General features: G+C 41.8%; 1 protein-coding gene across 1 annotated transcript in view; it reads right to left on the reverse strand.

Annotated features, from left to right (window-relative positions):
• Positions 1–11,439, reverse strand: part of WDSUB1 (WD repeat, sterile alpha motif and U-box domain containing 1) — a 21,785-nt gene extending 10,346 nt beyond the window's left edge. Inside the window, exons 1-5 of the mRNA XM_009885466.1 lie at positions 11,042–11,439; positions 7,622–7,806; positions 3,553–3,645; positions 2,654–2,747; positions 166–199 (exon numbers count right to left, since the gene is read on the reverse strand). Coding sequence (XP_009883768.1) covers positions 166–199; positions 2,654–2,747; positions 3,553–3,645; positions 7,622–7,806; positions 11,042–11,439 — 804 coding nt within the window. The remainder of the gene's footprint in view (positions 1–165; positions 200–2,653; positions 2,748–3,552; positions 3,646–7,621; positions 7,807–11,041) is intronic.
• Positions 11,440–12,528: the final 1,089 nt, after the last annotated feature.

A 12,528-nucleotide genomic window follows, 5' to 3' on the forward strand; every position in this document is an offset into this window, starting at 1 on the left:
CTCTCCCACCCCCCCCCCCCCCCCCCCCCCCGCCAATGCACAGTAAACATTTGGGGTTTATATAGTTTTGATTCTTCAATATTTCTTTATGTTGACACGGCAGAAGCAGCGCTGATATTTAAAGGCAACAACCCAATGACTGATCTTGCACTATGCTATACTTACAGTTTCATATATTATGACACACTTGTCCACGGACCTTTTGAAAAAAACACATTGACATTTAAGTGATGCAGAGAAGAAAAAGGAAACTATTTTGAATGAAGAAGGGGAAGGAAAAACCCTTTTCCTTAACTAAAATAGGAGGAGATTTCTTAACACCACTTTATGAAGAGCTTAGATATCTAAATCCCCTCCACCCACACCCACCTTAAAACCGCCGCTGATTAGCTGTACCTCCAGTGTGGTGTAAAAAACAGTAGTTAAATACCAAAATGTAGAGGACTAGCACAGTGCTTATGGAAACTGCCCTCCCCTCCCGCTGCTCCCCATTGTCTGTACCATATCTATTTTATGTCTCTGCAAGTGGAATCTGGGAAGCAGACGCACAGAGTCTGGCTGGCTGTGACCTGCTCGCAGCACTTCTATTGGTTTTGAAGCCTTGCAAAGCAAGCTACAGGCAGCAGTGCAATGCAATCCATAAAATATAGTGGCGCCGTGCAATCAATACATAAAATATTTCACGGAATACAAATTGTATCATTATTTACCATGACAGCAGTGTTTCCTGAAAGACTTTATGGGACAGTCATTTCACTTATGAAAATATAAGCGAAACCAATAATCTGTATGTCTAATGGAAAATAAAATAACTCCAGATCACAAATATTCATAATGATCTTCCAATACTGAAAAAGACTCCCTTAAAGAGAATACAAAGCATAATGTCCACACAAGCTATTGTCTCCTGGGGTTTGTATAGTTTTAAGTTGATTTGCTGGCAATTGTAGTCTTTTCTTTCTCCTTTGCAAGATACCAGTTTTTTCTGTTTCAGTTTAGAAAGCCTTCATAAAAAAGACAATTAAAATTTAGAGTTGAATCATTGTATTTGTTATTTCAAGTTACCACCCACAGCCAGTTTAGAAGTGATCAAGCACTTTTCATGAGAAGTGCAGAATAAAAGCATACAGTCGTTAATATGCATAAAACAATAAATTATTACATCTGCCTTATTTACAATTCCCTCTTTCAATAGCTCGATCCCTGAGGAAAGCCACTAGCGACCAGCTGCCAGTTTACCTTCCAGCTGCTGCTCACAACAACCATTTGAGCCTGACAGTCCCATCCTTTTCCACAACTTACCGTCCCCTATTCTGACCTGCATCTCCCCACTTTGGCTGTAAGACTACATCGGGAGACCATGTCGAAAGCCCGGCTGAAGATGAGGTGTAAAAGGCGCACTGCTCTCCCCGTGCGCGCACAGCCAGCCTTCTCCTCGCAGGAGGCAGCCATGTCGGTCAGGCTCCGTTTGCCCTTGTTCAATCCCTGCTGCCTTCCCCAGACACACTGTGCTTGGAAACGGCTTCCTAGGCCACAGGAAGGATTTGCTCCACAACCTTCCCAGAGAGCAGAGTTCGGCTGACTGACCTGTAGTTCCCTGGATCCTCTACCTTGCCCTTCTTGGAGGTAATCAGAGAATCATAGAATGGTTTGGGTTGGAAACCCAGGTTGGACACCTGGGCCAGTGTCTCACCACCCTTACAGTGAAAAATTTCTTCCTAGTATCTCACCTAAATCTTCCCTCTTCCACTATAAAACCATTCCCCCTCGTACCATCGCTCCCCTCCCTGATCCAGAGTCCCCCCCAGCTCTCCTGGAGCCCCTTTAGGCACTGGAAGGGGCTCTGAGGTCTCCCCTTTTTCGCCTTCTCTTCTCCAGGCTGAACCCCCCCAACTCTCCCAGCCTCTCCTCCCAGCAGAGGGGCTCCAGCAGGTAATCTGCATCTTTCCAGCCATCAGGAATCTTCCCATCACCCCCACCCTCCTGGGCCTTTCAAACAAACAGAGCGACCTTGCAATGACCCTGGCAACTCCCTTACTAGCACCTAACAAAGACTAACAATAATATTAGTTCTAACTGATGGATCATGATTCATCTACCACTAGTCTTAACCATTATTCTGCACGGGGCTGATGTCAAAACCACAGGTATACAGTTAACTCAATCATGCACTTTTTATGGAAAAAAGGCTTATGTTGCCATGCTCTGAGTGTGGATCAGTGAAGCAATTTTTAATTTCTACCAAATCTATCAAAGACAAAAATCTCAAGGTGTTTAACTTTCTCAAAAGTTCCTGAAAGTGCGTGAGTGAGAAGGGAATTCTGAATGGTGTCCCAAAGAGACTTTAATAGATGCCAGAGTATCCACACGAAAGGCCACATCAATGTCCCAAACCCAGGAAATCGTGAATCTCATGACAATACTCAAGAGAACAGAGCTTGCAACATCCTAGATTTCAACGTCAATCACCCACAAGACGCAGACCAACTGGAAAGACACTTCAATAGCTCTGAAGGTCACAGAACTATTCCCTAATTATTGGAAATATACTCTGAAATCTCCAACTCTCTTCAACTTTCTGTTTTACAATACCGAAGCATGAACCTGGACAGCCATCTGCATGAAATTTAAACAAGTAAAAGATACTGCTTACCCTGAAACTAACATCTGCCCATCAGAAGAAAATGCACAAGCCAGAACTGGGGCAGAATGTCCATTCAAAGTGCATTTGTATTTTAATTCAACACCTAAAAATACAAAAAGTAAATCATGACATATGTACATATTTGACATGATGTAAGAAAAGCTGCTTTTAGAAGCATAAAGCTGTACCGAAGACCTGACTCTGTGACATGCTGTCTAGAGAAGTGGGGCATAAAATATCAGAGACAACTTAATTTTAACATCTCTGACCTCCTCCATTTGTAGTCTTAGCGTGTCTAACAGTGTTTTGGATGATTAAATGTGTATCTGTACACACAACATTCATCCTTACAGACTTCTATATAAAAGAGATTACAAAAAAATACCCACTGATGATGTTTCTGGCCACCTGCCTCGTCTCTACATAGCAGTCACACATCTACACTGCAGTTTTAGCATGAGCCAATGCCGTTTTCCTTTCTCCAGCTCTTGCTCAAGGGCCAAGATGTACTGCAGGATGAAGGGAACCCTCTCCCTGGCCTGGCGGATTAAGAGGTTTCAACCTATCAACCTGCTCAAAGGCCACAGTAGAATTGTTACTGGTTAACAAGAGATAAAATGCTAATTCATATCAAATGTTTATTATAACATTGAGGGAATTGAGGGAATTTTTTTTTAAATCTTTACTTTTACAATTATAGATAACTAAGTCACTAAATAAAATCTACAGGGCCCAATGTCGCAAAGTGCTGCATGTCAGGTGCTCTCCTGCTATACAACTAAAAGCAAACCCAACTTGTGGTTAGTTTGGCTGTGACTCCATGACAGCAATATATATTTGATCTTGGATGTAAATTGTCACTAAAGACTTAAGACATTGGAATATGAAAAAAACATCACAATACAAACCTAAGAAATCTGCAAACAAAATATGCCAGAGTTTGATGTGATTGTCTTGACCACAAGAAGCCATCTGGAAGTATCTGAATCCATGTTCACCATCTGATAAAATTCAAACACAGTAATGGGGAATCAGAAGCACAAAAAATAACAGCGTATCAGTAAACTACATCAGCACTCTTAGAATGGAATTTGGTAAATTTCCTTAATCTCAGTACTACTTTTTAAAAGTGTTAATAAAAATAATTGTAGAAGTTCTCAAACCACTTAGAAGTGAGAAACAGGCACCATTATTATACTGTTTCCTGAACAAGCAGATAAAAGACCAGAACCAGGCTCATATTTAAAGTTTTTTTGATGGTAAATGTTTGATTCCTCTATCTCCTGAGTGCAACAATACAGTCTTTTAACCTAAATTATATAGTTATATCCATTTCTCCTACAGTTCAGTAGTTCTCAAACTTAACCACATATGCATGTACAAAATTTGAGAGTATGTGACAGGCTATTTTCCTAATTTTAAATGTTTGACTTCTCGTTTTTATAAACTAAGTGATGCTTCATGACTGCAGTCCAGCCAACCACTCCAGAAATACTGCATTAAAGATGAAACACAGCAGTAATAGTTCTATAGCTTTCCCCTCTCTATTCAGTGCATATGAACATTTCTGAATTATCATGTTCCATTCTAAATCTGTTGTTTCAGCCCATGATCAATTTTTTTATTTATTCTTAAGACCTGTGCCAAATTATTTCTGCTCTTCTACTCCGCTGAGCTGGCACACCAGCCTGACACAAGTCACCATAACAAACCTTCAGTGCCATTACCTCTGCCAGTACCAAGTCTTAAAATTCCTACAAGAATCACCAGGATTAAGAAATCAGAAAATCGTAACAGAAGTTTTAAGGGCTCATCTTTACAGCTCTGTAGTTACCAGAAATATCAAAATATTTACTGTCAAGTATCTTGCAAAATAACCCCAGAGGTTTTTAAAATCTCCGTTTTTCCACTACATAAAGTATATTTTAATTTCATATGGTTATCACAATACAATCCTAGTACACATAGACCTGTTTGTTCACAGGAACAGTCAGAGCTACTCTAACTGCGGCAGATCTTAGGACTCGACTCAAATCTGTTAAACATTACAGCATCAAAGTGCATCATTTTTGCTGGGATTTTACAGTGTAGGATTTGGGTCTTACAGAGAGATGGTAGCACGCATCAGCTAGCACGTTGTAAAAACACATGCTTCTTGGTAACTAAGAACACGGTGCTCGGAGACTCGGTCTGGACGGGAATTCTGTCACGACACACAGGCTTTGACACTGCTTTACAAGTTACCAACTTGTTAAGGGGATATTACAGCGTTGCACACACAGAGTTCTTTGGGATAACTTGGAAGACTACATGGTCTTCCACTGAGGTTCACTAGAAAATTTTAGCAACATCTGCCATTTTTTTAGGTAATTTCACCACAGGTTACTTATTCAGGAGGAGGGCAGCACTGAAACTGCAGTGGGACGGGAAAGCCCACACAGCACTACAGCTGCTCCAGATCTGACGGGCTTCTGCGCAACTGTGACTGAGTCCGCTTTAAAGGTCGGAAAATCATCTGTTACAAAGAGTCCAAAACACAAAGAACCAATCAGAAACTCTGGTTCTAACTTTGCACTGAATTAAGCAGGCAAAGACAGTCTCAGTCTAAAACCATCTCTAATTGTACCAGATAAGCACTGCTTAATTCAGCTTCCACGTGTTCCTTTGCTCTCAGACGCAACTCTTAGTGCACGATGGAGTTTTTTGGGTAGTATATTCACAAAGAAAGGTCTGGAGGCATTACTTAAAGATCAGTCCCCTTTTAATTGCGGCAGACTAATTCCATGCTGTCCCTCCACCTTTCAGTGGACACAAATTTCACTGGTTTGGTATTGGCAGTCACTAATTCTCTGTACTGAAGTATACACTCACATCCTACTTCCTCAGCTTTCTCCTGCTTCTGTCCTGCTTTTTTCCCTGCTGCTTCTCCTGCTTTCTTCCTGCTCTGTACCACCTCCTGAGACAAGGTGGCACCCAGACAGCAGTACTTGTTGCTGTGTTCAGCACTGAAAGGTGGAAGTGGCTGCTCAGTTATAATTTTTGGTACCTTTGAAAGAGCAGCTCATGTGTCCTCTGGAAAGAGAAGCCTGCCTATCTTTATGGAGACCACTTTGTCCCCACAGTAGATCTGGAAAGCACAAAAGTATACCTAGAAGGTTGTTAAGACAAGTTCCACCGTGACTTCCTAAATCTGACAATGAGGCTTCGGCCCAATGTCCCAACCTCCATCAAAAGCAGATGACTATGTGATTTTCTAACTATTTACTAAACACTTTTACCTGACAGAAAATTAAACAAATTAACCTTTCAGCTTTTCAGACTCTGAAAGGATTTCAGAATTTCCAATATTTGGTTGTTCGGCTATGACACTCTCCTGTACTGCAATTAACTTCTACCAGGATACTTCAAATGTAAGTTCTTTTTGTCTGTGCAACCAGTTCTTCCCACAACACAAGCTATGGAAGCTCAGACACACAACTATTCCGTATTCCCACATAATTATATAAAAATTCTGTGTCACAACATAATTTTACTGGTTTTGGCTGGGACAGAGTTAACTCTTGCCCGGCAGCTCCTGCCGTGCTGTGTTTGGGGCAGTGACCGACGGGCGGGCGCTTGGGCACGGGGCCGTGCCAGTCCTGCGCAGCCCCACGGCTGTTCTGCTCCTCACCCCCCGCCGGCCAGGGCTGGGGGCACAGGGACCGAGGGGACACGGCCGCCCCAGCTGGCCCTGGGGTGTCCCGGACCGTACGGCACCGTGCTGCGCAGCAGAAGCCGGGGAAGAAGGGAGGACACTTGGAGACACGGCATTTGCTTTTCCAGGGCACCGTTCGGGCGAGGGAGCGCTGCTGTCCTGGCGATGACCGAGCACCCGCCTGCCGCGGGACGGGGGAATGAATTCTGCTGTTGCTTTGCCTGCGCGCACGGCTTTTGCTTTCTCTGTTGAACTGTCTTTATCTCAACCCACGAGCTTTTGCATTTTTACCCTCCGGTTCTCTCCCCGTCCCACTGGGGAGCGAGCGAGCGGCTGCCTGGGGCTGAGCTGCCCACCGGGGTTAAACCACAACAATAATTTTAAAAGCCTGTACACACAAATGCAAAGCTTTCCCTGAGACAGCTAGAAATTTAAATATGCAAATTTCAGTATACGAGTTTTTGCATATGGAGAAATGTAGGTTCTACTTGTTTTAGTTACGCAGAAGGCCTTACAAATGTGAAATGAATGCAAACTGAACATAATACGCAATGCAGCCCTGAGTAAGGCTTGCACTACGCATGCCTTATGTTTTTGATCTCAATACCCAAATATATACCAGAATATCAGATTTCATTCTCAAAAGAAACAACTAAGTTCTTGCCCATCACAACTGTGAAGGAGCACGTAATGACAAAACTGAAATGCAACTTACACACCGAGGTCAGCTAAAACAGACGCAAGACGTTTGAACAGTTATCACATCTTAGCGGGACACATGAGATTCCTCCAACTGAGAAAGTCAGGTGCAGGAAAACGGTCTATCTGCTCACATCCCACAGCTCAAGCATTCAGCTTATTAGGTTTCCCGTTCTCTGCACTGCTTTAATCCAGCCCTGCTCCTCGGGGAACCAACGTATGAAAGAGCAAAGTGGGAATGGTAATTGAGCACCGCATCTTCTAACACCCTCGTCAGCCCGGGAGGAAGCCTCCACTGACAGACACTGCCCAAACGTTCTCCAAAACCCCAACAGGAGCAGTAGCTACCGAAAGTTATCAAAAGCATGCTAATCACCTTGTTTGTTAACCTAGTACATTCCTTGTCATCAACCTGACCACAACTTTCACTTGAGAATAGTCAGGATATTCAAAAACACCGGCTCCCCCCAATGTCCTCTGTATCTTGAACACTGACAACAAAAAGAATATGAAAACAAGAGCTAGAGAAAAATAAAATAACTTTTTTTTCCCGTGTTCCTCCCCTGACAAGTCAAGTAACTAACCAGAAATTGGCTGTGAAGAAATATCACAGCAGGTAACGCCAAGATCATGTGCTTTTTCATTATACAGGCACCTCATTTTATCATCCCAAACGGTTAAATCACCACACGATGATCCAGTGACAAAGAAATTTCCATTAGGAGAAAACGCACAGGCCACCAAAGAACCATCTTTAACATTGCCAGACCTGAAAAGCAGAGTACATGGGATTTTAATTTAGAATAAGTAATGTTCTGAAGAAGCAATCTCTAAAATGCAGTCTGATACAATAAGCCAAACTGGTTTAAGTTTTATACTTTGGAACTTGGTAACAGAAGGGAGAGATGCTTACACCAACTGCGGAAAGAGATGCAAAAGAAGCACAGCTGCAGGAACCCAGACCTGCTCTTTGACTGCAGGAGGAAAAATGTGAGATGGCACCCCGAGGCAATAATTTTAATTGAGTGATAAAATCATTTTCAAACTAAAGACAATCTGCATGGACTTACCCTTTGAAAGGCACGATGCGCTGCTAAAATTCTGTGGCAGGATAAATTTTAAAAGTCAAAGACAAATATACAACTATCATAACACAGATTTACATGTACACAAACAGGGGGAAATACAGACCCCCACAATTTCTCTGTTGTTTTTAAAGATAAAACAGAGCACCCACTAACCCATTGATAAGCTCTAGCTCAGTAGAATACTTTGTGATTTATGACATAGGGTAAATTTTGGACTACTCATACACAAGAGAAAGCAATGTCAAAAAAATTATTTCTATATTTTAACTAAGTCAGCCGAAGCACTTTGTAAAGCTGATCTTAACAGAAAATTCCCAGCAGATATGGAAGTGTGTTCAATCCCCAGGAAGGAAGTGGGGTCAACCTAACATCCTTCGGGTTATCTGATAGTAACCATAAATCAACCAAAAGTGTCTCCCTCCTTTTAATGGACAGTAGATCTGTCCCAGCACGCACAGTTGGATCTTTAAGTGCAGGAAAACAATCACAGCCATAGGCAACAGTCACAGAGCAAGAAACATCCGTCGTCTTTATTCTGTCACTGTATTTTGTAGAACAGCTGCTCATTCTCTTTTGCTGACAGAAAGTTTATTTACTGCCAGAGGTGTCAGACTTAACGCCACAGAAGACAAGTCAATAACCTTTCCTGAGAGTCTCTCTAATCAGACCCAGGACCTTCATTCTCCCTCTTAATTCTACCACTGAGAATACTATCAAATACACTACAGTGCTTCCTGGTTTTATATGTACAATTCTTTCTCCTTAGTGCAGCTTTTAAAACTTTCCTTCTTTCACACACAAACCTGCAGATTCTGCTCTGAAAACTTAACAGTATAATAAATAGTACTACACGTGTTCAGAGCATGCATTTAAGACTGTCAGGCCAGATATCAGTACCCCAAGTACTGAACAGGACAGAGAGAACACTTTAAGAAATACACATAAATTAACTTGCTTGCATGTTGTTCACATCCATCATAGAGATGATTTAAAGAGCCACCTCCTTCCCAATTTGAACAGACAGTCAATTACAACAGTTGAGCTGGTAAGGAGTAACTGGATACCTTTGTTGTAATTACCATCTGTATATTTAGCCAAGTGACATCATTGTGTGGTAAAAGGTGTTCTCCTTTTCAGCATGAACACAATCAACTGTTGCAAAAGAAACAGAGGACCACAGACCGACATTAGATAGTTACCTAAATCCTCTGACATAATTTTCCATTACCTTGATAACTTCTAAGTAATACGGAGCTCAGCTTTAAGACAAAGGGACAGGTACACTCTTCTATCCACAATTACAAATGACACTAACAATAAAAAAAATCATCAGCCGAAAATATATATACACATACTCTTCAAACTATATACAAAGTTAAGTTGACTATTGTTGCATGTTAACACTTCAAAATGAACTTTTGAAAGTGAAGTGAAGGGGACGGGATTGGAATGTTCAAGTTCTTTCTTGTTTCTTTACAATGGAAACACCAAAGTAGAATAATTTCTGCTTAAGACAACAATAACGTTTCTACATAGTCATTATACATCCACTAGGAGGGAATTAAGAATGTAGGTCTAAACCACACATCACTGCATATATTAATAGCATATACTTGCAATAAATGACTTTTTAATATTTCTGGGATTTTCCCTGTCAGTAACAAGTATTCTGAATAAAAAAAATAAAAAAAAAAAACTGCTTCACTTGTAATACCTCAAAATAGGCAAACTCTTAGACTTCAGAATACTAATGACTGAAATCCCCTATTTTTCTTAAAGATAAAACTAAGAAACAATACATAATTAATACCTCTTTATTTTCTGAAAACAAAACTACTATTTCAGTGTTTCTGTATGCACTACAAACAACAGGGTGGCAAAAATCTATTAGAATGCTGTTTATGGACAGGTTTCCAGATTTACATAATTTCAGATAGCTATAATGAATCATTTTGAAAAATTTTACAGTTCTAAATACAGATCTAAATCACTGCTGTGGAAGGCAAAGGTAGAGAGGCCACAAAAGCGGTAACAGGCTTGACAGGGGATTACCAAAACCAAGCAAGTCTGGCTTTCAGAAATGGCTACTCCCCAATCCTGAGTGTAAGAGCTCATCAATTCTCTCAAATTCCTTACTGCTTTCCTAACTTTGGAGAGATGTGTAATTGCTGCTCTAAAACCCGATATCTTGCCCAAGTACAGATTACAACAACTGGCCTAAAGACTTTACTGCAACACAGTCTGCGCAACATCACTAAAAATGCCCATCTGCTTTGTTTCAGATGTTTACTGGAAACCCGTGTGAAACGTTGGCTGTCGTACCGAACTCGCTCAGCTCCAATGATCCTTTCTGTCACTGGTATGTCTCCAACTGTGTGGTTTCAGGATACGGCAATAGCTTCCGAACTCTTCGACTGCTGGGTTACTATCAAGGTTCTAAGACCCTCCTGGACACCAAATAGCCTTGTAATTAAATACTTAATTAAAAACCACCATGCATAATGTGATATAAAGCACGCAGCACAGCCAGGCTCCACTAACTAACTGTATACTATGTATCATAGTTTGCTGACCCACTCTTTAGAGATCATATGCACGCAGTATGAGCTCATGTTAAATCAACAAAAACACTTCCATGAACTTAAAAAAAAATAAATCAGGTTTTAGATGAAAGATAACTCAGTAAAAATTAAAGCTTCTTGAGTTTGCATTGTTTAACGTAAAAAAAAACAAAACAAAACAAAACCTTCTCCCTCTCCTACTGATAATCTTTTGGTCTTCTAAATCCTATTCCTGTTTCTTTGTGATACCAATCAGTGGCGTTAAGTCTGCAAGTCTTGCACACAGCACAGCATACTACTTAAATTGCATTGTTGTCATTGTAAACAAGGCTGTCAAAAAATATCTGGCACTCACCTGTAGAGTTTCAATGACTGCGTGTTCCAAAGCACTACGCTCCCATCCGCTGCCCCCGACACCAGGTATGTGGACTCGGGAGAAAATCGGCAGACTCGAACAGGACTGCCGCTGGGCTGCTCTAGAACCGCCAGCATCCGACCATCGCCAGTGTCCCAAACCATGGTTGTGCCATCTGTTGAACACGAAGCTAAAATGTGTCCTGATGGAGAGAAGCAGCAGCAGTGGACAGCGTACGTATGGCCTTTTAAAGGCGAGTACGGAAGTTCAGTAAAGTTGTTTAAAGAATAAACACGAATTGTTTTGTCCAAGGAACAAGTAGCCAAGCATGATGATGAGAAGGCACAGTAGTTGACGTCGTCGCTATGATCTGCTAAAGTGTGAATTAATGTTGCCATTTTATCTACTTACAGCAAAAATATCTGAAAAAAAAGTAACAGTTAAACTTATCTCTCCTGTTTCATAAATGAAACACACTACCTTAACAAGACACATTCTCCAGGAAAAAAATAGCAAATTCATTTGCAGAGGCAGATTTTTTCATCTCAACATTGTTTTACCTTCAACTTAAATCAGAGATTAATCACAGCAATGAGATGAGGGCTTTATGACTTGGTCAGAATTTACATATCTAAACTTCTAATGTCAGCTTGCAATTTTGCAGTACAGCATCCAGGATTACATAGTAGCTACATGGTCTTAGAGCAGCGGCAAAACAAGTTATTCTAGTTATTTAATTTATGCTAAGAAGTTAGCTGTTCTAATTTGTTATTATTTGCATCTACACGAGACACAGTGGAGTAAATGGGCACTGTAGAAGACAGTTAAAGCATTAATTAGGGTTGCACCAAGAATACAGAATCATAGAACGGTTTGGGCTCAAGGGACCTTTAGAGATCATCTAGTCCAACCCCCCTGCCATGGGCAGGGACATATTCCACTAGGTCAGGCTGCCCAAAGCCCCATCCAGCACTTCCACGGATTTCACTTCTCTCTTCCAGTGTCTCACCACCCTCACAGTAAAGATGTTCTTCCTCACACCCGATGAAAATCTGCCCTCTCTCAGTTTAAACCCACTGCCTCTTGTCCTGTCGCCGCAGGTCCTGGCAAAAAGCCTCTCTCCATCTCTCTTATGACCCCCTTTACATACCGAAAGGCCACAATCAGGTCTCCCTGGAGCCTTCTCTTCTCCAGGCTGAACACCCCCAACTCCCCCAGCCTGCCTTCAGAGGAGGGGTGCTCCAGCCCTCTGACCCTTTCCATTCTCTCCTCCATACCCGCTCCGACAGGTCCATGTCTTTCTCGCACTGGGGACCCCAGATCTCGACACAGTACTCCAGGTGGGCTCTCACGAGAGCAGAGCAGAGGGGCAGAATCCCCTCCCTTGCCCTGCTGGCCACACTGCTGGGTATGCAGCCCAGAACACAACTGGATTTCTGGGCCGCGAGTGCACATTGCCAGCTCATACCTAACTTCTCATCTCCCAA

This window comes from Charadrius vociferus, unplaced genomic scaffold (assembly GCF_000708025.1).
Source record: "Charadrius vociferus isolate BGI_N301 unplaced genomic scaffold, ASM70802v2 scaffold404, whole genome shotgun sequence".
NCBI lineage: Eukaryota > Metazoa > Chordata > Aves > Charadriiformes > Charadriidae > Charadrius > Charadrius vociferus.